The sequence below is a fragment of the Pseudophryne corroboree genome (assembly GCF_028390025.1).
Source record: "Pseudophryne corroboree isolate aPseCor3 chromosome 3 unlocalized genomic scaffold, aPseCor3.hap2 SUPER_3_unloc_1, whole genome shotgun sequence".
Taxonomy (NCBI): Eukaryota; Metazoa; Chordata; class Amphibia; order Anura; family Myobatrachidae; genus Pseudophryne; species Pseudophryne corroboree.
In genome coordinates this window covers 7103021-7129012 of record NW_026967493.1, presented here as the reverse complement: position 1 = coordinate 7129012, position 25992 = coordinate 7103021, and the positions used below count along the sequence as shown (strand labels likewise).

The 25992-nt window shown below is 46.8% G+C and overlaps 1 protein-coding gene across 2 annotated transcripts in view; it reads left to right on the top strand.

Moving 5' to 3' along the window:
* Window positions 1-2070: 2070 nt before the first annotated feature.
* The window catches only part of LOC134983161 (zinc finger protein 271-like), a 44048-nt gene continuing 20126 nt past the window's right edge, over window positions 2071-25992 (top strand). Inside the window, exons 1-5 of one of the 2 annotated variants that reach the window (XM_063948914.1) lie at window positions 2071-2371; window positions 4523-4660; window positions 12646-12834; window positions 13310-13433; window positions 13551-13648. In XM_063948914.1, coding sequence (XP_063804984.1) covers window positions 2258-2371; window positions 4523-4660; window positions 12646-12834; window positions 13310-13433; window positions 13551-13648 — 663 coding nt within the window. In that variant the 5' untranslated portion in view covers window positions 2071-2257. The remainder of the gene's footprint in view (window positions 2372-4522; window positions 4661-12645; window positions 12835-13309; window positions 13434-13550; window positions 13649-25992) is intronic. The other variant, XM_063948915.1, reaches the window with a different exon arrangement.

Genomic DNA, 25992 nt, shown 5'->3' with positions numbered 1-25992 from the left:
AGATTCCCTTTTTGTTTGTTTTTTACAAACATGGCTGGCCTGCGAATGAGCAAACCTTGGCCATATGGATTAGAATGGTGATTGCACAAGCCTATGCGCAGACTGGTCTCCCAGCTCCTGCTGCTATTAATGCCCATTCTACTCGGTCTTTTGGACTTTCTTGGTTGGCCCGCCGTAGCGCGTATGCAGAACAATTATGTAAGGTGGCTACGTGGTTCTCTGTGAACACGTTTATTAGGTTCTATGCCTTTGATACTTTTGCCTCCCAGGATGGTTCTCATATACGCTAAGGTGCGTCCCCTCCCTTGAGGAACTGCTTTAGGACATCCCTGATGTTTCCCTGTGGAAACCAATGTAACCTGCTGCAGAAAAGATTTATGGTCGACTTACCATTGTTAACTCTCTTTCTACGAGGTACATTGCGTTCCACAGGGCGCCCACCTTGATGCACCTAGCTTCTATGGGTTTGTTTGGCATTAGTTGCTGGTCCCTTCTCCTGTCGTGAGAATGTGGTTCTATATGACTAACATCAACCTTTTCTTTTACCTGCTCCTTCTTTGGACTGGTTAACAAAACTGAGCTCACAGTGCCTGGAGGTGGGGTTACAGAGGAGGCCCCATTGCATCCTGGGTCAGCCTAAAGCTTTAGCCTGTTGGTGCTCTGGATCAAGATTCAGTCTACACCCTGATGTTTCCCTGTGGAACCCAATGTACCTTGCAGAAAGAGTGTTAACAATGGTAAGTCTACCATAACTCTCCTTTTTTAGTAAGTTTCGTGTTTTGTTATCACTGACCACTGCCAACAAATTCTTGTTGTCACAGTTTAGCGTTACATAATAATACCCTGCCTCCTAAATCCTTTATAGAACATACATTTTTTTCTTCAAAGATTCTTAACTGAAAAGAGAAGACCTACACTATAAAGTGGTACCCGGAGGTAAATTTACTAAGGTGGGAGTTTTTTTAGGTGTACTTAACATTTATCTAGCTGCTTCTAGAAGATAACAGAATCTGATTGGTTGCTGCGGGCAACATCACCAGGTCTGAAAAACTCCCACCTTAGTAAATTTACCCCCTGGTCCGTACTGGGCGGCAGATATATGCTGCTGCCTCAGACCAATGTTGGAGGGGTATGGTATAATGTAGGAGCACCCGTTAAAATGAACAGGCTCTTCCTCTACTTCCACATCGTTACACTGTGATTTCTTTGGGTAGGCAAAGAGAAGGGACGGTCTACCGGCAAGGATGTCACTGTTATATGAGACAATGCGGAAGAGGTCCCTTAGAATGTAAGCTCTCACAAGTAGGGCCCTCTTCCCTCATGTGCTTATCCTTTTTTTACTTTAATAATCCTCAACTGCCCAAATCTAGCAGTTTTTTGGCCACCTGGAACTTCTCTGTCATTTACTGGTGTAGTTATGCTTAGTTACCCTGTACTTGTCCTATATTGTCTTCAACTGTAAGTCACTGTTTTCCTGTTTTGATTACGTGCATATGTACTCTGTAATTGGGCGCTGCGGAATCCTTGTGGCGCCATATAAATAAAAAAAAATAATAATAATAATAATAATATGCTATACAGATTATCAATATGAACCTATACAATAACGCCCTTAGATAATGGTATGGAGATACTGAAATGTAACACAGGCAAGCAGGGGAAATAGCATAATACATACACAACCTGACACATGCACACACATCTATATATAGCTAAATATATATTATTTAGTTATCTTTATACAGAACCCCACCCCCTGCAAATCTTGCGTTTGCCCCGTATATGTGACATGCAATAAGAAGGTATCTCCTGTCAGTCACTGCCTCCCCTCACTCCCCATGCTGTCAGGGTAGATGCTACCAACCATGCTGTCAGTGGTACTACAGTACATTCAGACAACCATCCAATCATATCACACCTCCTCCCCCCCTCCTTTTTCCCTAAATCTGATTAGTAAGATTCCCCTATGCGTCATTAGGACTACAGTAACGCCCTGAGGCGAGAAGCTATTTTTCTGTGTCCGCAGAACAGGAGGTCGGTAGCCATTTTGCGGTGGTCCACCTATCCCGCGAGTTAGGGCATGGAGGTGAAAGACGGACTCTTCCTCTACTTTCACATCGTTACACTGTGATTTCTTTGGGTAGGCAAAGAGAAGGGACGGTCTACCGGCAAGGTTGTCAGGGTTATATGAGACAATGCGGAAGAGGTCGGCGGCCATTTTGTGGTAGTCCACCAGGTGAGCAATTCTGAACTGCCAATGACACAGAACTACACCTCCCAGAATACTCTATTGCAGCCTCTGATTATTTCCTGGTATTGGGCAGAGTTGCAGGGGGTAGAAGCTGCTTTGCTGTCCTGTCACCTGGAGCAGGTAATACTAATAATGTGATATATTATCATTATTTGTGTTTACATGGAGGGTATTGCTGCATTACACCAGCAGTATAGATGGTTGCATTGCTTTACTCTGTGACAGGGTTTGCCACTGACTGGCCAATGGGCTGTGCTCGCCACAGGTTCTATTCCCACTCTATGGGTGTCGTGGACACCCACTAGTGGGAATAGTCCCTGTGGGTCCGCATTCTCTCTGCCAGCATTTTGATTGCTCGGAATCCCGGTGTCGGCATGGTGTCCGCCGGGATCCCGAGCGCCGGTCACATGACCACATCCCTAATACTAACATAACATGCGCTAAAACCACTTCTCCCCCATTACGAAGATTAATACATCTACCCCAATGTGCTTATTTATTACCGAATGCTTACGTAAGTAGACCGCGTAGGAGCCTTCTATCACCTTCTCCATATTATGTAAGGGATAGACCGCCCCAATGCAGATGGTATCACCCAGCTCCGTATTTTTTTTAAGATGTTATCTTAATGCCCGTTAAGTGCTCCCTCAGTGACTGCATCGTCCAAACCAAGGGTATTCAACATGCGGCCCTCCAGCTGCTGTGGAACTACATATCACAGCATGCCGTGCCATAGTATTAGGGTGTTAGTGTTCATTCTAGCACCCTGCACCTAATCAGTGAGGAGCGCCTATTTTAATTTTTAAGGGCAAAATGTACTGTAGCTGTAGTGACCGTCTGCTGCCGTCCTGTGTCGCAGAATGGGTCCTGTGCATGCGTAAAGTACTGAACATCGGTACTTTGCGGCGCAGGTGGGCACTCCGTTCACATCTGAATCTGAGTTTAGACATGGCGGGGTTGTATCAGGATCTTGCATTACTCCTTTGATTTTTACACGTGACAGAGCGTCAGCTGTGTATGGAATCAGTCTCTACCCGAATAGTGACAACCAATTTTACATAATGTGATCCCAGGCTGCTAATGAATGAGGCTGTTGGAGACTGCTGCTATTCTTGCAATGTAACAGACATAACCTGTATACAATGCACATTTTATTGGCAAGCTGCTCAATCAGATTGTGATGTCAGTCAGGTGCTAAAAGGGAGGGGTAATTCTGAGTAAGAAAAAACATTTTGCTATCCCTAATGCACACTGAGTGAAAAATGACACTACATAATGATCAGATAATACAGAGATCTTGGTTGCATATATCTGCAGATAGAGGGTTAAGCCCCCAGGCGGAACGGCAAGGCGTCTCTGTCATCGGGGGTCCCGGAGCGGACAGTCAACATGTGATGAACATCTCCAACAGATATCGGCAACACCTATGTGCATTATATGCAGGGCTGCCATCCAAAATTGCAGGGCCCCCCTCCCCACTGTTGAGGAGTCACCTTAAGAATTGCACCAGTTAACGTGTGTGTGTATTATATACACACACATGCATGCATACATACATGTGCCGCTGTCGGGAAGGCCCAGGATGCTGATGCCGCTGCTACATACATACATATGTCGCTGTCAGGAGGGCCCGGGATGCTGATGCCGCTGCCTGCCCGCCTCCATCCCCACTGTTCTACTGCTCTCCTCCGTCCTTCTGCAGCTGTATTGAAAAAGTACCTCCCAAAATGTCCGCCGCCTCAGAGGAGACCGTTATTCAAGATACTAGAGGGCTCCTCTAGTATCTTGAATAACTGTCTCCTCTGTGGTGGCAGCCATTTTGGGAGGGAAGTTTTCAATACAGAGCTGCTGGAGGGTAGGAGGACAGTGGCAGAACAGCGGGGATGACCGCGGAACGACAGGGATGGCGGCGGGCGGGCATGTGGCTGCATGAGCATCCCGGACTCTCCTCTCTCTGTCAGAGAAGCTGGGCCCGGGACAGCTGGGCCCCCAGCACCCCCCTGATGGCGGCCCTGATTATACCTAGGGCATCTGGCCAATGGTACCAGTATATGAACAGCTGGTACTGTGTCTCTACAACAAACGTACTCGGGGAACACATGTCTATCAATTTAAAGATTTCGACCCAGCTGTCGGCTCAAACCTCTTGACCCAGCTTACACCCTTTATATAACATGCTGAGTTATCAATTATTTTTGGCACGGATACAAAATACAACTTTATAACTATTAATAGATTTGAATGTTCTATACATGTATTCTGTTGGATTAGGTGATTATCTCTGCTGCCAGCTCCTCCAAAAGAGTCTACTTCCTAACTGGTCCACGAAGGATGGACACGGACAGGAACAAGATGACTGCGAGGATATTAAACCTCACTCTGGAGATCATCTACCTGTTGACTGGGGAGGTGAGTCAAAGGGGATATAATGAGCATGTAAAGGAGACGGATGTGTTATTATTTTTTATTTATATGGCATCACAAGGGCTTTGCAGTGCCCTACTTAGGGGTAACACATACAACAGGGGTTCTAAACCAAAGTCCCACATTTTTACCTTCATTAATTTGCACCTGCTCCGGACATGCGAGGAAAAAGTCTCAGTAATTTCCTGTTTACATTACCGCAGATGAATTCTCTTGCCTAATTGAATACTAAAAACCTCCCGGCTGCTGGGAAAAAATAAATATGCAGAAAATTGGATATGCCCCTAAGGGTGTAGGAAGATAGGGTTACGTGTGGAGAGGAGCAATAAGACAAGTAGCGGGTAAACTGTAGAGTATATAAAGGAGGGAGTGGTCAGTTCAAAATAATACACATATAGCTCTCAGGGGATGTTTTGAGTGAAATAACACTACTTACATATTATTTCACTCTCGCATGCGATAAAAGGTTTCTGTCACGGCGCCGCGGTCTTCCTACTTACCTCTCCGGGCGCGCTGGGTCTCCGTGCGGCCGTCCTCGCTGGCGGGTCCCCGGCGTCCGGCGCTCCGTCTAGCAGGCCTCCACGTCCGACGTCCTCGGGAGCTGCGGGTGACGTCATCGGACCGTCCTCCAATCAGGCCCTGGCGGGAAGTTTAAATTCAGACGCCGGGCAGTGCTCCGGCGCCTGAGTATCATCGTTCAAACTGTACCTGTGATCTCCAGTGCTCCGTGTCTCCAGCACATCCGTGCCTCCAAGCACATCCGTGCCTCCCAGCACATCCGTGCCTCCAAGCACATCCGTGCCTCCAAGCACATCCGTGCCTCCAAGCATTTCCGTGCCTCCAAGCACTTCCGTGCCTCCAAGCACTTCCGTGCCTCCAGCACCTCCGTGCCTCCAAGCACCTCTGTGCCTCCAAGCACCTCCGTGCCTCCAAGCACCTCCGTGCCTCCAAGCACCTCCGTGCCTCCAAGCACTTCCGTGCCTCCAGCACCTCCGTGCCTCCAAGCACCTCCGTGCCTCCAAGCACCTCCGTGCCTCCAAGCACCTCCGTGCCTCCAGCACATCCGTGCTCCAAGCACCTCCGTGCCTCCAAGCACCTCCGTGCCTCCAATCACCTCCGTGCCTCCAGCACCTCCGTGCCTCCAGCACCTCCGTGCCTCCAGTCACCTCCGTGCCTCCAGCACCTCCGTGCCTCCAGCACCTCCGTGCCTCCAAGCACCTCCGTGCCTCCAAGCACCTCCGTGCCTCCAAGCACCTCCGTGCCTCCAGCACATCCGTGCCTCCAAGCACCTCTGTGCCCCCAAGCACCTCCGTGCCTCCAAGCACTTCCGTGCCTCCAGCACCTCCGTGCCTCCAGCACCTCCGTGCCTCCAAGCACCTCCGTGCCTCCAAGCACCTCCGTGCCTCCAAGCACCTCCGTGCCTCAAGCACCTCCGTGCCTCCAAGCACCTCCGTGCCTTCAGCACCTTCGTACCTCCGTGCCTCCAAGCACCTCCGTACCTCCCAGCACCTTCGTGATTTACCAGCACCTGTCAAGTTCTCTCTTTCAGGAGACCTTCAGCGTCCGCACGTGCCTCCTGTCCGCCGATCAGATCCTGCATGAGGAAGACTTACATCCGGCCATCTCTGCTGCGGCCCAGTTGCGGTTCCACTTCCCGGTCATCGGAAGAAACCCCGAGTCCACAACCTCCTCAAACCAGGTCAGTGATAGTATACTCAGGCCACATGGACCCGGGGAATCGGAACACGGACTCAAGTGCCATACAGGACCTGGCTTCCCGTGTACAAAGTCAGGAAGCGGCACAAGGTCAGGTGATGCAGTACCTCCAGGAGTTGTCCGGACGTCTGGATCAGATTCAGGCGTCTCTAGCCTCAGTAATTCCGGCACCAGTTCCGGTAGCTGCACCACTTGCCACCTCCAGCAATGTCCAACCATCGGCCGGTGCCACTCCGCGCCTTCAGCTGCCTACGCCATCCCGTTACAATGGGAATCCTAAGAATTGTCGTGGTTTCTTAAACCAATGCGAGGTACATTTCGAGCTACTAGCTCACAACTTTCCTACAGACCGGTCCAAGGTAGCATATATTATTTCTCTGCTGGAAGGATCTGCCTTGGACTGGGTGTCTCCATTATGGGAACGTTCTGATTCACTGGTTTCCAATTACTCCGAATTCATCACGTCTTTTCGACGAATTTTTGACGAGCCCGGCAGGATGACCTCGGCCTCTTCTGACTTACTCCGCATCCGTCAAGGCTCCCGATCCGTGGGTCAGTATGTGGTTCATTTCCAAACCATTGCCTCTGAACTTCGTTGGAATAATGAGGCTCTGAGAGCTGCTTTCAGGAACGGTCTTTCTGATCGCCTGAAGGACGAGTTGGTCACTCGAGAGCTTCCGGGTTCTTTAGAGGAATTGATCTCCCTCTGTGTCAAGGTAGATCTCCGGATGCAGGAACGTGGAGGAGAACGTAGTCGATCGGATCGTTCTAGGTTCCGGCTTCCTCCTGCAAGGCAAGCGGTGGGTCCAAGTCCAGACGAACCCATGCAGATTAACCGATCCCGATTGTCCCCGGAGGAGCGGCAACGTCGTCATGAGGGTAAGCTCTGCCTGTACTGCGGAGCTGCGGGTCACTTCATCAAGTCCTGCAAATCCCGTCCGGGAAACGAGAAGGCCTAGCTTGTTCCAGAGGAGTCAAGTTGGGGGTTACGACCAAATCTTCTCTCACTTCGGACTGTTTGCTTCCTGTAACGTTAATCACCAAGGCCACTTCCAAGTCTTTTGAAGCCCTGTTGGACTCTGGAGCTGCGGGGAATTTCGTTTCTTCCCTCTGTGTTCAAAGCCTGAATTTGGAAGTACGATCCATCGAACGGCCTATTTCCTTGACAGCCATCAATGGTACTAGGATATCCAAGGGTATCATAACAGAACGCACGGTTCCAGTTAAATTACAGGTCGGGGCTCTACATCAAGAATACTTGGAGTTCCTGGTGATCCCGGAAATGCATCACGATCTGGTTCTCGGAATACCTTGGCTCAAAAGTCACAATCCCCATATCGATTGGAAGACCGCACAGATTCGGTCTTGGGGTTCTTTTTGTCACGTTAACTGTCTCACCCCTGTTTGTCCGCTTCGTGTTTCTTCTAAGGCGGAGGAGGAACCTATTCCAGAGGCATACCAAGAATTTAGAGATGTGTTTTCGGAACAAGCAGCCGACCAGTTACCACCCCATAGAGCTTGGGACTGCCCCATTGACCTTATCCCTGGAAAAATGCCGCCTCGGGGTCGCATTTATCCTCTGTCTCTCCCAGAGACACAGGCTATGTCTGACTATATCAAAACCAATCTTCACAAGGGATTCATCCGCCCCTCTACTTCCCCGGCTGGAGCGGGCTTTTTCTTCGTAAAAAAAAAGGACGGAGGGTTAAGACCATGTATCGACTACCGCGGCTTAAATGATATTACCATCAAAAATAAATACCCCTTGCCTCTAATCACAGAGTTATTTGATAGAGTTCGTGGTGCCCATGTTTTTTCCAAGCTCGATTTGAGGGGGGCCTATAACCTTATACGCATCAGAGAGGGAGATGAATGGAAGACCGCCTTCAATACCCGGGATGGGCATTATGAGTACCTGGTGATGCCGTTCGGTCTTAGCAATGCTCCTGCTGTCTTCCAGGAATTCGTCAACGAAATATTCCGAGACATGTTATACCTAAGTGTCGTGGTGTATTTGGATGACATCCTGATTTTTTCAAAAGACCTTGCTGAACACAGATTACAAGTCAAAGAGGTACTCCGCCGTCTACGTGAGAATCATCTCTATGCCAAGATGTCCAAGTGTACCTTCGAAGTAACATCAATACCGTTCCTCGGTTATATTATCTCGGGGAAGGAGCTTCGCATGGATCCGGAGAAACTCTCTGCCATTCGGGACTGGGCACAGCCTCTCTCCTTGAAAGCAATACAAAGGTTCCTGGGTTTTGCGAACTATTATAGAAAGTTCATTAGAGGTTTCTCCACCATTGTTGCACCCATTACCGCCCTAACGAGAAAGGGTTCCAACCCGGGGTTGTGGTCTCCCGAAGCCATAGAGGCCTTTTCCCACTTGAAATCAGCTTTTATGTCCGCTCCAGTACTCCAACAACCAAATTTCGAGGAACCTTTCTTCCTAAAAGTCGACGCATCCTCGGTCGGAGTTGGGGCCGTTCTCTCTCAGTATGCCTCAGATAAGAAATTACATCCGTGCGGCTTTCACTCTCGTAAATTCTCTCCAGCTGAACGGAATTACACTATTGGAGACCAGGAACTCTTGGCGATTAAATCTGCCTTGGAAGAGTGGAGATATCTCTTAGAGGGGGCCAAACATGTGACTACCATTTACACTGATCACAAAAATTTGTTGTATATCAAAACCGCACAGTGTTTGAATCCTCGCCAAGCTAGATGGGCACTCTTCTTCACTCGATTTTCTTTCATTATCAAATACCGAGCCGGGACTTTCAATACCAAAGCGGATGCACTGTCCCGTTCACAAACTCCCACAGATGAGGAGGATTCCTTTGAACGGAGTTTAATTTTAAATCCAATTTCTGTCTCTGCTGCCTCGACTACTCCAGGTCCTCTTCCTGGAAGAATGTCCGTACCGGTCAAATTCCGGTCGAGGATACTTCAGTGGGCCCATATCTCCAAATTCTCCGGTCATCCCGGCGCCCAGAAGATGTACAAGTTTCTGCAAAGATCTTACTGGTGGGACTCCATGAGGAAGGATGTACAGGATTACGTTAATTCCTGTCCCCAGTGTACACAGCATAAATCTCCCCGTTTACCTCCTGCTGGGTTGCTTCGTCCTCTGTCCATTCCTATGAAACCCTGGACTCATATTTCCATGGACTTCATCACTGACTTGCCCCATTCCAAAGGTTGCAACACCGTTTGGGTTATCGTCGACCGTTTTTCGAAGATGGCACACTTCGTTCCTTTGACTGGTCTACCAACAGCCCCGAAACTAGCTCTACTGTTCATCCAAGAACATTTTCGGTTGCATGGGTTGCCACAGGAAATAGTCTCTGATCGTGGGGTACAGTTCACCGCAAGGTTTTGGAAAGCCCTCTGTTCGACTCTACAGATTAAACTTAAGTTTTCCTCCGCTTATCATCCCCAAACGAATGGACAAACGGAACGAGTCAATCAAGATCTAGAGACTTTCCTCCGTCTTTATCTCTCCCCTTCACAGGACAACTGGGTGGAGTTGTTACCTTGGGCAGAGTTTGCCCATAATCATTCGTTTCATTCTTCCACTGGTGAATCTCCATTCTTCATCAACTATGGGTTCCATCCAAGTGTTCCAGAATTACTAAGCCTTCCGATGGAAGAGGTTCCAGCCGTAACGTCCACTCTACTACACTTCAGACAAATTTGGAGTAAGGTTCATGCTAATCTTAAGAAGGTTTCAGTCCGGTACAAGTTCTTTGCGGATAAGAAACGGCGAGCCGCTCCAGAATACAAGGTTGGCGACAGGGTATGGCTGTCCACACGTAATCTCCGGTTGAAGGTGCCCACCATGAAGTTTGCTCCAAGATTCATCGGTCCTTACCCTGTGCTACAAGTCCTGAATCCTGTGGTCTGCAAGCTGGGTTTACCTTCACACCTACATATACCGAACGCCTTCCATGTTTCTCTTCTTCGTCCTCTCGTCCTTAATCGTTTCCATTCAAAGACCTCTAGCCCCACCTCAGTGGAGACTGAAACAGGAACAGACTTCGAGATCAAAAATATTCTAGACTCGCGTTACCTTCACAAGAATCTGCAATATCTGGTGGAATGGAAAGGATATGGTCCTGAGGAGAGAAGTTGGATAAAGGCTTCTGAGGTCTCGGCTCCTCGACTAGTCCGGATCTTCTATGCTAGACATCCTACGAAGCCGGGAAAGTGTCCAGGGGCCACTCCTAGAGGAGGGGGTACTGTCACGGCGCCGCGGTCTTCCTACTTACCTCTCCGGGCGCGCTGGGTCTCCGTGCGGCCGTCCTCGCTGGCGGGTCCCCGGCGTCCGGCGCTCCGTCTAGCAGGCCTCCACGTCCGACGTCCTCGGGAGCTGCGGGTGACGTCATCGGCCCGTCCTCCAATCAGGCCCTGGCGGGAAGTTTAAATTCAGACGCCGGGCAGTGCTCCGGCGCCTGAGTATCATCGTTCAAACTGTACCTGTGATCTCCAGTGCTCCGTGTCTCCAGCACATCCGTGCCTCCAAGCACATCCGTGTCTCCAGCACATCCGTGCCTCCAAGCACATCCGTGCCTCCCAGCACATCCATGCCTCCAAGCACATCCGTGCCTCCAAGCATTTCCGTGCCTCCAAGCACTTCCGTGCCTCCAAGCACTTCCGTGCCTCCAGCACCTCCGTGCCTCCAAGCACCTCCGTGCCTCCAAGCACTTCCGTGCCTCCAGCACCTCCGTGCCTCCAAGCACCTCCGTGCCTCCAAGCACCTCCGTGCCTCCAGCACATCCGTGCTCCAAGCACCTCCGTGCCTCCAAGCACCTCCGTGCCTCCAGCACCTCCGTGCCTCCAAGCACCTCCGTGCTCCAAGCACCTCCGTGCCTCCAATCACCTCCGTGCCTCCAGCACCTCCGTGCCTCCAGCACCTCCGTGCCTCCAAGCACCTCCGTGCCTCCAAGCACCTCCGTGCCTCCAGCACCTCCGTGCCTCCAAGCACCTCTGTGCCCCCAAGCACCTCCGTGCCTCCAAGCACTTCCGTGCCTCCAGCACCTCCGTGCCTCCAAGCACCTCCGTGCCTTCAGCACCTTCGTACCTCCGTGCCTCCAAGCACCTCCGTACCGCCCAGCACCTTCGTGATTTACCAGCACCTGTCAAGTTCTCTCTTTCAGGAGACCTTCAGCGTCCGCACGTGCCTCCTGTCCGGCGATCAGATCCTGCATGAGGAAGACTTACATCCGGCCATCTCTGCTGCGGCCCAGTTGCGGTTCCACTTCCCGGTCATCGGAAGAAACCCCGAGTCCACAACCTCCTCAAACCAGGTCAGTGATAGTTTCTTTACACACCGTACACCACACTGGCCCCTTCACTTCAATAAACGTGGGAAACTTACATTATATTTCTCTCCCGCATACACGTAAAGGTTTCTTTCATACTCCAAAGATCCATCAAAAAGCTTTAATCTTCTTAAAAACCACCACAACGTAGCATATCATAAAAAGTTCATAAAATACCAAAACAGTCTATTAACAATGGTGTCAAATTTGGATCAGTCGGCTCACGGTGGAAGAGCAAGGAGTCACCGGCTTTAGCATCCGCCTCTGCAGTAGGCGTACACATGCGGCTGATGAATCTGCTGACTCGACTTCCCTCCTCCTTCGACTGCCGTTCCTGAAGGTACGGGTATGATCAACGCGTTTCGGAGACGTCACTCTCTTTCCTCAAGATCTTGTGGCGGTTTTTAAGAAGATTAAAGCTTTTTGATGGATCTTTGGAGTACGAAAGATACCTTTACGTGTATGCGGGAGAGAAATATAATGTAAGTTTCCCATGTTTATTGAAGTGAAGGGGCCAGTGTGGTGTACGGTGTGTAAAGAAACCTTTCATCGCATGCGAGAGTGATATAATATGTAAGTAGTGTTATTTTACTCAAAACAGCCCCTGAGAGGTTTATAGGATCGTGACAGAAAATCGTTGATATAGGAGGTGACCAGGATATTGCATTGGATCACAGAGAATTATGGAACACTCAGTATATGATAACTGAAACAGAGACTTGAGGAGTTTTTTACTCTTAGCGCAGATTGTCTATATCTCCCCAGTGTTTGTATGCTTTTAAGGAACAGGTCTTGGTTCCTATCATAGACAATTAGCTGCTCTAGAGTGTGAGGGAGAGCGCATGATTGAAACCATTAACCATTTATAGACACATATAGCTGTCAGACCCAGAAGCAAAAAAACTAGCAGCGTTTTTCTTCATATAGGATTACACAGTAGTGCAGAAGTCTGATAAATGTGAGACACCCAGCCGCCGCCCCCGTGTGTCAGGAGGACTGAGCAGGACCCAGAGCCCCATCACGGTGCCTCCACCTCAATCACTGATACATGAGAGACACAATGAAAAGAAGATCCTGGATCTCACCAACAAGATCATTCATCTGCTGACTGGAGAGGTGACTGCTGGGAATGGGGCATTATACAGTAACACCAGGGGATGTGTCTGGGTGATGACTGGATAGGTGACTGCTGGGAATGGGACATTATACAGTAACACCAGGGGATGTGTCTGGGTGATGACTGGAGAGGTGACTGCTGGGAATGGGACATTATACAGTAACACCGGGGGATGTGTCTGGGTGATGACTGGAGAGGTGACTGCTGGGAATGGGACATTATACAGTAACACCGGGGGATGTGTCTGGGTGATGACTGGAGAGGTGACTGCTGGGAATGGGACATTATACAGTAACACCGGGGGATGTGTCTGGGTGATGACTGGAGAGGTGACTGCTGGGAATGGGACATTATACAGTAACACCGGGGGATGTGTCTGGGTGATGACTGGAGAGGTGACTGCTGGGAATGGGACATTATACAGTAACACCGGGGGATGTGTCTGGGTGATGACTTTGTCTTTGTGTGTGTAAGGTTCCTATAAGGTGTGAGGATGTCACCGTCTATTTCTCCATGGAGGAGTGGGAGTATATAGAGGAACACAGGGGTCTGTACAAGGACACAATGATGGAGAATCACCGGCCCCTCACATCACTGGGTAAGAGGAGACTGTCATGTAGTGTAATGGAGAGAGCAGCTATGGGGGCCACCTAGATACACATCATCTGATAATCACATATATACAATGTGCTCAGTCACTGTGTGTCTCCAACAGATGGAGCCAGTAACAGGAATACCCCAGAGAGATGTCCCCGTCCTCTTTATTCCCAGGACTGTACAGAGGAGAATCACAGTGTCCCACAGGAGGATCAGGTAGGTGGCATTTGGGGAAAAACACAAAGAAGCGCTGTCATTGAAAGTATTACACAATTTATTAAAAAAATATATATATATAATAATCACAAGTTGGTGAATAGAACCTGGTATCCTGTAATTTGATAACACAGCATATATAATATAGCAAGCATCAATAATTATCAGTAGCAGCAAATGATGGACATATTAGCAAATTCCCCTAAAACGATATAACCACCTGTGCTTCAGATGGTAATATAGCACTTGTAATTATAAAAGGCTCCTTGCTGGGAGCTCCACATATGTGTTAATTAGACGTATAGGCTCATAAGATGATTTTATGGGTTTAAAAGTCCATCCGTGGTGTGGATATAAACAGTTCACATTTGTTTTGTCCACTTTATAATATCTGCTCCCAATACTTATTCCGTATTTTGGAAAAGGCTTTTAGCGGGTGGTTTTAATTAGCACAATTCCGTGCACAGCACAATGACATTTAAGCATAGAACGCTATTTTTAACATCAATAGTTTTTATTGAATTTTATATTGAATGCAAAAAGGGAATAAAAAAGGAGGGGGTACAGAAAAAAGACCAGGGTGTGGAGGGATGTACACGTCAATAAAATGCAACTTACATATAGAACAGATAGCGTAACACGAAGTAGGTATACAGGTATCCTAGACATGTTAACAGTTTGAAATGCGCATAGTTAGTTCAATATGGATTCTCTACTCCATCTCTAGAAACCGGTGGGAATCGGTTGATAACATTATAAATGTAATGTCTAGTAAAAAAAACCAGAGGGGAAAGTATGGGAGATAGAGCACTCAAGAAGTAGAAGGTTCCTCATTCAGGCTGAATTGTATAGGGGACGACAGCCCCGGGTGTGATATGAGGGTGGAGCCTTCCCCCTCCATGACGTATTCATGCCAATGGAACCATTTCACCATGGGAGAGGAAGCAGAAGAGGAATAAGGCATACATTCGGTTTCCATAGTATAATGAAAATTAACTTTATGAAACACCTTTAGAACAGGTGGGACCGCCACCTGCTTCCAGGCTTGGGCCAGGGTTGCCCTTGCTGCTATACAGATGTGTCCCAACAAGTACCTCCGGGAAGATGATACCTCCAGGGGATACATATGTAGGAGAGCCAGACCTGGGGATGGGCTTAAAGATAGGCCTAGAACTTTATTTATTAGCGTAAATACTTCTGCCCAGAAAGTTTGGAGAAGGGGACATGACCAGAAAATATGGTATACATGCCCTATCTCTCCGCAATTTCTCCAGCATAGTGGTGAGCAGGAGGGCCAGAAGGTGTGCAGTCTGTCTGGGGTCAGGTATAATCTATTCAGTAGTTTAACATGCATTTCTGAATGATTTAAACAGCGAGACATGCGAAATGTTAAACGGTATAATTTCTCCCATTGTGATTCTGCTATGGGAATACCCAAGTCTCCCTCCCAGCGCCTCTGAGCATTAGACTTTTGGTATGGGACTAATGAGATGAGTGTGTTGTACCAATAAGTTATATCTTTAGTTGATGAAGATAATACCATGCGGGATCGGATAGACTGAGCCAGAGAGCTGGGGGGAGTTTGTATTGTGGGTAGGCTTTGGAACCAGTGTCTGATCTGGAAGTAATGAAACAGTTCAGCACTTGGGAGGGAGAATTTATCGTGCAATTGGGCGAATGTAAGGAAGGCAGTTCCGTCCAACAAGTCTCCAAGGGTATGAATATTACAAGCAGTCCACGTAGAGATATGTAAGTTGGGAATTAACTTACTCACTGCTTTAAGTGAAAGGGTCGTGTGGGGGGTAGTAATGCTAGGAAGTTTACTCATCAAATTATCCCATATTCGTAGGGAAGAAGCTGTAGAGGGAAGAACATTCAAACCATTGGGACGGAGGACCTTAGGAGTCCACAGCAAATCTGCTAAGGGGTATCCTATGCACCCGACCTCCTCAATGTGAGCCCAGAGGGGAGCGGGATTGGATATGTTCCAAGATTTCAATTGGGCAAGCACACATGCTTCCTGGTACATACTTAGGTCAGGCAATGCGAGGCCTCCTCTATGTCGGGGAAGGATCATTCTAGCGTGTGCCAGTTTTGGGGGGTGCGATTTCCATAGGTATTTCGTCAGAACCACTTTGCATTTATCGAGGTACGGTTTGGGAAAAGAATAAGGTATAGTGCGAAATAAATACATAAGTTTGGGTAGTAAGGACATTTTAAAGGCAGATAAACGTCCCAGCCAGGATATCTTATACAGCAACCACGAGGATGTCAGGGTCTGGAGAGTGAGTATCAGGGGGGGAGATTTAAATCGAACACAGCCGAGGAGGTAGGGGGGATATGTATCCCGAGGTATGTAAGTGATAGAACGCTATTTTGACAGTCTCGTATTGTGCTTACCCCAACCTCTGCTGATTGCAATTATTCGGTAATTCCTTTGAAATGGTGGGCGCCGGCTGCCCACGCCACTTAACTGCGGCACCGAAGGGGTGAAATAGAGCAGAATGTATTGGTGGACTGAACACTCAGGACCGCTCACTTGCAGTGATATAGCGGGAGCCGTCAGAGACGTGCCTGTAGCTGGAGCCGTTCGGAGACGTGCTTGTAGTCTCTGGTGATGGAAAGAAGCAGGATACCAGACGGGATACTAGGAGGAATGCTTGACGCGTTTCTCAGCCTCAATCCTGGGGCTGTTTCATCAGAAGTACCGCCTCCAGATCCTTGGGCATTTTTATACTCATAGCCTCACTAATCATTGATACAGCTGTCTATAAACAATTAAGCAATTAAAAACTGATATAATGAGTGCTCGCAAGCTTCTATTCACATAGCAAGACAATCTAGAAAAACATAAATAATAAAAGGTTTTATACCTCGCCATTTAAATCATTATACAATATTTAGAATAAATAAAACTAGACAGTGAGGCAGGAGAATTTTAACAAAAAAATTCTTAAAATTGAATTAACATATAAATACACAAATATACCTATAGATGTCTCATAGCCAAATAATTACCATATATTTGTTCTATTAGAATGGTAGTGTCAATAGTCATTATAATAATAAAAAATATATATATATGTATATTCCTGATAATATAAATTCTAAAACTTAGACACACTCTCAAAGGCCAATAAGGCTCCTCTAACGATTCTTTAAGGATTCTTTAAAGCTTCAGGAAAAACAGCAAAGTAGAAAAACATTATTGCGTTGATTTTTCAAGAACCCTTAGATATAAATATCGAATTAGATCATATCACGCCTACATGTAAACATATGTATATAGTATCATAAATTTATTATTATTTTTTATTATTTTTCTTGAAAAAACATAAAAAACTTAAAAACTGCACCCAATTAGAACTACTGATTAAATTACTGCAGAGCTACCTAACCCAGTATAATATTGGGGGGTCTAGGTGATAATTGGGGCTTCGCCAGTCCTTTTCAGAACTTCCTCAATGTTCTAAACTTACTAAATATTATAACCTGAAAATAAAAGGAGAGATGGAACCGAAACTATGTTTGGAAGTCTACTATGGGGGAGAGATAAGGATTTTTTTCTGGAAATGGTGGAAAAGGAAGGAGAAGAGCAGTGCACCAGGGATGCCTACCTATAGCCTCTATTTACACAATTAAATATTGTTGAGCTCGATAGTATCGTTCAGGCCCACAGGAACCATAGTTCCAAGTTTATAGATCCAAAAGGCCTCCTTGCGGCACAACTTCTTATATCTATCCCCCCCTCTGGTCGATGGGGGGATCTGTTCAATAGCTTGTACTTTAATGTCCTTGAGAATCCCCTTAGGACACATTCCAAAATGACAAGGTAAACTATGTGTTCTATTATCTTTAATAAGAAGCCTCCTGTGTTCCAGAAACCGAACATTAAGTGTTCTCGTGGTACGGCCCACATATTGAACCCCGCACCCACACGAGATGACATAAATAACATAACATGATTGACAGTTGAGAAAAGATTCTAACTTATATGATTCATTATTGCTAAATGATGTGACGGTATTACATCGATGTGCTGCATGATCACATGTATGGCACCTGGGCTTGCCACATCTGAAAAACCCTTTTGGTTTCGGGTTTGACCCCAACCAATTCCCCGTAATCGCCTCTTTAGTGGAATCTGGTCTAAGCATACTTGGTGCTAATTTAAGTTTTAGGCTATCTGCTTTCCTAAAAACAATTTTCCGAGATTCTTGTATATCATTCTTCAAATATTTATCAAGCTTCAAAAGACTATAATTTCTATTAATGATACGTTTAATCTCCATAGCTGATGAATTGTATTTTGTCACAAAGGTCAGGGGATGTTTAGCATTAATTTTCCTATGTGTTGTAGAATTGGAGGACTTATCTTTCTTAGACACAAGAAGCCCTTTTCTATCCATTAAACTGACTTCTGTAAATGTTTTTTCTAGCAGTTCTTTTGGGTACCCTTGTTTCAAAAAGGATGTAAACATAGCCTCTGCTTGAACAGCATAATCCGCATTATTGGAACAATTCCTGCGAACTCGCATAAATTGGCCCTTGGGTATGTTAGCCTTCCAGCTCCTGTGATGGCAACTATCAAAATGAAGATACTTATTACAATCCACATCCTTAATAAAAGTGACAGTATGAAGCTGATTATCAATCACCTTCACCGTGATGTCCAAAAAATTAAGAGTGATATCGCTCACATTGTGTGTGAATTTTAAATTAAATTCATTATTATTAAGATTCTGAACCAAATCCGTGACTGTGGTAAAATCCCCATCCCAAATAATAAATAAATCATCTATATAGCGCCCAAAGAAGACCAAGTTCGCCCCGTGCCCGCCACCCCAAATGTGGCGCTCCTCAAAACGCCCCATGTAGAGGTTGGCAAAGCTCGGGGCGAATTTGGTCCCCATGGCTGTCCCCAGTGACTGCTGGAAAAATTGTGATTCAAACAAAAAATAATTATGTGATAATATGAATTGTATAGATGATAATAAAAAGAAAATTACATAACGACTCAGAAACATTCGGATCTTTTTGTAAATAATGTTGCACAGCCAATATCCCCTTCTCATGTGGGATATTGGTGTAAAGTGCTTCCACATCGCATGTTATAATTTTATAAGTATCTTTCCAGACAATTTGATTTATTTTATTCAGAAAGTCGGAAGAATCTCTTAGATAAGATTGAAGAGACGTTACGTAACCTTGGAGATGTGCATCAACAAAAGAAGATAAATTAGTGGTTAGGGAACCTACACCAGAAATTATAGGTCGACCGGGTGGGGTTGTGATGTGTTTGTGAATCTTGGGTAAATGATAATATATGGGGATAACCGGGTGCAGAGAAAATAAAAAGTGCCATGTATCTTTTGATATAGTGCCATCAACAAGAGCTGTATCTAAAAGGGTTTTTAACTCTTTCTGGTAACCCAAGGTAGGGTCAGATGATAGTTTCTTATAAAAGGATATATTATTCAGCTGTCTATTAGCTTCAAAAAGATAATCCTTTCTACTTTGTATTACTAGACCTCCGCCTTTATCGGCTTGTCTAAACACCAAATCAGTATCTGCTGTTAGTTTTTTAAGGGCTAATCTCTCCTTCATGGTAAGATTATCCCCACGAAATTTGCTCTTAATTCCTCTGGACTCTACTTTCTGGCATAATTTCCTAAAATCCTCCATGGTGGAAGAGTAAAAGCTTTCCACGAATGGTCCCTGATATTGGAGAGGATAGAACTCTGATGGTTTTTTAAAAGATATTCCTTTATTATTAACATCATATATCTTTATTGATGTTGGAGGTACTTCAGAACCTACCACATTTTCAGAGAGCAAAGATTCTAACATTTCCAAAGGGATTTGATCATTGGAATCTAGTACAATGGGGTTCCCTGTGAGTTCTTTTTTATTTAATTCCTTAATGGCAAAGTACCTCTTACGGCTCAAGGACCTCACAAACCTATTAAGGTCAACAAACAAACCAAACAAATCCGGTTTAGCGGATGGGGCAAATTTAAGGCCCTTTTTGAGCAATGTCATCTCATCCACATGGACAAAACAAATGTGAACTGTTTATATTCACACCACGGATGGACTTTTAAACCCATAAAATCATCTTATGAGCCTATACGTCTAATTAACACATATGTGGAGCTCCCAGCAAGGAGCCTTTTATAATTACAAGTGCTATATTACCATCTGAAGCACAGGTGGTTATATCGTTTTAGGGGAATTTGCTAATATGTCCATCATTTGCTGCTACTGATAATTATTGATGCTTGCTATATTATATATGCTGTGTTATCAAATTACAGGATACCAGGTTCTATTCACCAACTTGTGATTATTATATATATATATTTTTAATAAATTGTGTAATACTTTCAATGACAGCGCTTCTTTGTGTTTTTCACCATTGTCCATGATTTTTTGAGGTTCAGCACCTCAAATTGAGAAGCTGCAGTCAATGTAAAGTATATTTCTCTATCGTCCTAGTGGATGCTGGGGTTCCTGAAAGGACCATGGGGAACAGCGGCTCCGCAGGAGACAGGGCACAAAAAGTAAAGCTTTAGGATCAGGTGGTGTGCACTGGCTCCTCCCCCTATGACCCTCCTCCAAGCCTCAGTTAGATTTTTGTGCCCGGCCGAGAAGGGTGCAATCTAGGTGGCTCTCCTAAAGAGCTGCTTAGAAAAGTTTAGCTTAGGTTTTTTATTTTACAGTGAGTCCTGCTGGCAACAGGATCACTGCAACGAGGGACTTAGGGGAGAAGAAGTGAACTCACCTGCGTGCAGGATGGATTGGCTTCTTGGCTACTGGACATTAGCTCCAGAGGGACGATCACAGGTACAGCCTGGATGGTCACCGGAGCCTCGCCGCCGGCCCCCTTGCAGATGCTGAAACGAGAAGAGGTCCAGAATCGGCGGCAGAAGACTCCTCAGTCTTCTTAAGGTAGCGCACAGCACTGCAGCTGTGCGCCATTTTCCTCTCAGCACACTTCACACGGCAGTCACTGAGGGTGCAGGGCGCTGGGAGGGGGGCGCCCTGGGAGGCAAATGAAAACCTTTTTTGGCTAAAAATACCTCACATATAGCCTCCGGGGGCTATATGGAGATATTTAACCCCTGCCAGAATCCGTTAAGAGCGGGAGACGAGGCCGCCGAAAAAGGGGCGGGGCCTATCTCCTCAGCACACAGCGCCATTTTCCCTCACAGAAAGGCTGGAGGGAAGGCTCCCAGGCTCTCCCCTGCACTGCACTACAGAAACAGGGTTAAAACAGAGAGGGGGGGCACTAATTTGGCGTTAGAAATATATAAAAAAGATGCTATAAGGGAAAACACTTATATAAGGTTGTCCCTATATAATTATAGCGTTTTTGGTGTGTGCTGGCAAACTCTCCCTCTGTCTCTCCAAAGGGCTAGTAGGTCCTGTCCTCTATCAGAGCATTCCCTGTGTGTGTGCTGTGTGTCGGTACGTGTGTGTCGACATGTATGAGGACGATGTTGGTGAGGAGGCGGAGCAAATTGCCTGTAATGGTGATGTCACTCTCTAGGGAGTCGACACCGGAATGGATGGCTTATTTAGGGAATTACGTGATAATGTCAACACGCGCCAAGGTCGGTTGACGACATGAGACGGCCGACAAACAATTAGTACCGGTCCTGACGTCTCAAAAACACCGTCAGGGGTTTTAAAACGCCCATTTACTTTAGTCGGTCGACACAGACACAGACAGGGACACTGAATCCAGTGTCGACGGTGAATAAACAAACGTATTCCTTATTAGGGCCACACGTTAAGGGCAATGAAGGAGGTGTTACATATTTCTGATACTACAAGTACCACAAAAGAGGGTATTATGTGGGATGTGAAAAAACTACCGTAGTTTTTCCTGAATCAGATAAATTAAATGAAGTGTGTGATGATGCGTGGGTTCCCCCCGATAGAAAATATGGGCGGTATACCCTTTCCCGCCAGAAGTTAGGGCGCGTTGGGAAACACCTCTTAGGGTGGATAAGGCGCTCACACGCTTATCAGAACAAGTGGCGGTACCGTCTATAGATAGGGCCGTCCTCAAGAAGCCAGCTGACAGGAGGCTGGAAAAATATCATAAAAAGTATATACACACATACTGGTGTTATACTGCGACCAGCGATCGCCTCAGCCTGGATGTGCAGAGCTGGGGTGGCTTGGTCGGATTCCCTGACTAAAAATATTGATACCCTTGACAGGGACAGTATTTTATTAACTATAGAGCATTTAAAGGATGTATTTCTATATATGCGAGATGCACAGAGGGATATTTGCACTCTGGCATCAAGAGTAAGTGCGATGTCCATATCTGCCAGAAGATGTTTATGGACACGACAGTGGTCAGGTGATGCAGATTCCAAACGGCACAAAGGTGTATTGCCGTATAAAGGAAGAGGAGTTATTTGGGGTCGGTCCATCGGACCTGGTGGCCACGGCAACTGCTGGAAAATCCACCGTTTTTACCCTAAGTCACATCTCTGCAGAAAAAGACACAGTCTTTTCAGCTTCAGTCCTTTCGTCCCTATAAGAGTCATATCTGCCCAGGGATAGAGGAAAGGGAAGAAGACTGCAGCAGGCAGCCCATTCCCAGGAACAGAAGCGTTCCACCGCTTCTGACAAGCTCTCAGCATGACGCTGAGACCGTACAGGACCCCTGGATCCTACAAGTAGTATCCCAGGGGTACAGTTTGGAATGTCGAGACGTTTCCCCTGCGCAGGCTCCTGAAGTCTGCTTTACCAAGGTCTCCCTCCGACAAGGAGGCAGTATGGAAAAAAAAAAAAAAAAAAAAATTCACGAGCTGTATTCCCAGCAGGTGATAATTAAATTACCCCTCCTACAACAAGAATAGGGGGTATTATTCCACACTATATTGTGGTACTGAAGCCAGAAGGCTAGGTGAGACCTATTCTAAATCTAAAAAAATTTGAACACTTACAAAGGTTCAAATCAAGATGGAGTCACTCAGAGCAGTGATAACGAACCGGGAAGAAGGGGACTATCTGGTGTCCCGAGACATCAGGGATGCTTACCTCCATGTCCCAAATTTGCCCTTATCACTAAGGGTACCTCAGGTTCGTGGTACAGAACTGTCACTATCAGTTTCAGACGCTGCCGTTTGGATTGTCTACGGCACCCCGGGTCTTTACCAAGGTAATGGCCGAAATGATGGTTCTTCTTCGAAGAAAAGGCGTCTAAATTATCCCTTACTTGGACGATCTCCTGATAAGGGCAAAGTCCAGGGAACAGTTGGAGGTCGGAGTAGCACTATCTCGGATACTGTTACAACAGCAGGGGTGGATTCTAAATATTCCAAAATCGCAGCTGATCCCGACAACAAGTCTCCTGTGCTTAGGGATGATTCTGGACACAGTCCAGAAAAAGGTGTTTCTCCCGGAAGAGAAAGCCAGGGAGTTATCCGAGCTAGTCAGGAACCTCCTAAAATCAGTGCATCATTGCACAAGGGCCATGGTAGAAAAATGGTGACTTCCTTCGAAGCAATTCCAGTCGGCAGATTTCATGCAAGAACTTTTCAGTGGGATCTGCTGGACAAATGGTCCGGATCGCATCTTCAGATGCATCAGCGGATAACCCTATATCCAAGGACAAGGGTGTCTCTCCTGTGGTGGTTACAGAGTGCTCATCTTCTAGAGGGCCGCAGATTCGGCATTCAGTTTTGGATGTTGGTGACCACGGAGGCCAGCCCGAGAGGCTGGGGAGCAGTCACACAAGGAAAAAATTTCCAGGGAGTGTGATCAAGTCTGGAGATTTTTCTCCACATAAATATAGCTAAGGGTAAATTTATAATGCTCTAAGCTTAGCAAGACCTCTGCTTCAAGGTCAGCCGGTATTGATCCAGTGGGATAAAACATCACGGCAGTCGCCCACGTAAATAGACAGGGCGGCACAAGAAGCAGGAGGGCAGTGGCAAAAACTGCAAGGACTTTTCGCTGGGCGGAAAATCATGTGATAGCACTGTCAGCAGTGTTTTCATTCCGGGAATGGAAACTGGGAAGCAGACTTCCTCAGTAGGCACGACCTCCACCCGGCAGAGTGGGAACTTCATGGGGAAGTTTTCCACATAATTGTAAACCGTTGGGAATTACCAAAGGTGGACATGATGGCGTCCCGTCTGAACAAAAAACGGGACAGGTATTGCGCCAGGTTAAGAGACCCTCAGGCAATAGCTGTGGACGTTCTGGTAACACCGTGGGTGTACCAGTCGGTGTATGTGTTCCATCCTCTGCTTTTCATACCTAAGGTACTGAGAATTATAAGACGTAGAGGAGTAAGAACTATACTCATGGCTCCGGATTGGCCAAGAAGGACTTGGTACCCGGAACTTCAAGAGATGCTCACAGAGGACTTATGGCCTCTGCCGCTAAGAAGGGACTTGTTTCAGCAAGTACCATGTCTGTTCCAAGACTTACCGCAGCTGCGTTTGACGGCATGGCGGTGGAACGCCGGATCCTAAGGGAAAAGGCATTCAGGAAGAGGTCATTCCTACCCTGGTCAAAGCCAGAAAGGAGGTGACCGCACAACATTATCACCACATGTGGCGAAAATATGTTGCGTGTTGTGAGGCCAGGAAGGCCCCACGAAGAAATTTCAACTCGGTCGATTCCTGCATTTCTTGCAAACAGGAGTGTCTATGGGCCTCAAATTGGGGTCCATTAAGGTTCAAATTTCGGCCCTGTCGATTTTTCTTCCAGAAAGAATTGGCTTCAGTCCCTGAAGTCCAGAAGTTTGTCAAGGGAGTATTGCATATACAACCCCCTTTTGTGCCTCCAGTGGCACTGTGGGATCTCAACGTAGTTCTGGGATTCCTCAAAACACATTGGTTTAAAACCAGTCAAATCTGTGGATTTGAAGCATCTCACATGAAAAGTGAACATGCTCTTGGACCTGGCCTGGACCAGGCGAGTGTCAAATTGGTGGTTTTTTTCTCAAAAAAGCCCATATCTGTTTGTCCATTCGGACAGGGCAGAGCTGCGGACTTGTCCCCAGTTCTCTCCCTAAGGTGGTGTCAGTGTTTCACCTGAACCAGCTTATTGTGGTGTCTTGCGCCTACTAGGGACTTGGAGGACTCCAAGTTGCTAGATGTGGTCAGGGCCCTGAAAATATAGGTTCCAGGACGGCTGGAGTCAGGAAAACTGACTTGCTGTTATCCTGTATGCACCCAACAAACTGGGTGCTCTTGCTTTTAAGCAGACTTTTGCTAGTTGGATGTGTAATACAATTCAGCTTGCACATTCTGTGGCAGGCCTGCCACAGCCAAAATATGTAAATGCCCATTCCACAAGGAAGGTGGGCTCATCTTGGGCGGCTGCCCGAGGGGTCTCGGCTTTACAACTTTGCCGAGCGGCTATTTAGTCAGGGGCAAACACGTTTGTAAAATCCTACAAATTTGATACCCTGGCTAAGGAGGACCTGGAGTTCTCTCATTCGGTGCTGCAGAGTCATCCGCACTCTCCCGCCCATTTGGGAGCTTTGGTATAATCCCCATGGTCCTTTCAGGAACCCCAGCATCCACTAGGACGATAGAGAAAATAAGAATTTACTTACCGATAATTCTATTTCTCGGAGTCCGTAGTGGATGCTGGGCGCCCATCCCAAGTGCGGATTATCTGCATTACTTGTACATAGTTACAAAAATCGGGTTATTATTGTTGTGAGCCATCTTTTCAGAGGCTCCGCTGTTATCATACTGTTAACTGGGTTCAGATCACAGGTTGTACAGTGTGATTGGTGTGGCTGGTATGAGTCTTACCCGGGATTCATAAATCCTTCCTTATTGTGTACGCTCGTCCGGGCACAGTACCTAACTGAGGCTTGGAGGAGGGTCATAGGGGGAGGAGCCAGTGCACACCACCTGATCCTAAAGCTTTACTTTTTGTGCCCTGTCTCCTGCGGAGCCGCTGTTCCCCATGGTCCTTTCAGGAACCCCAGCATCCACTACGGACTCCGAGAAATAGAATTATCGGTAAGTAAATTCTTATTTTGTCTCATAGCCAATTTTTCTTGTGTAGGTGGCATTTGGGGTCTGACCTAATACCAGAGTGACTGTACACTATATGACTTGTAGAGAAGAATATATTTCTGCAGCGGGGTACACTGGGTTCCACAGGGAATAACATTGGGGTGTAGAGTAGGATCTTGATCCGAGGCACCAACAGGCTAAAAGCTTTGACTGTTCCCACAATGCATAGCGCCGCCTCCTCTATAACCCCGCCTCCGTGTACAGGAGCTCAGTTTTGTAGTTGGTGCCTGCAGTGCAGGCAGACAACAGGCAGGGCTGCTCCAAGAAGACTTC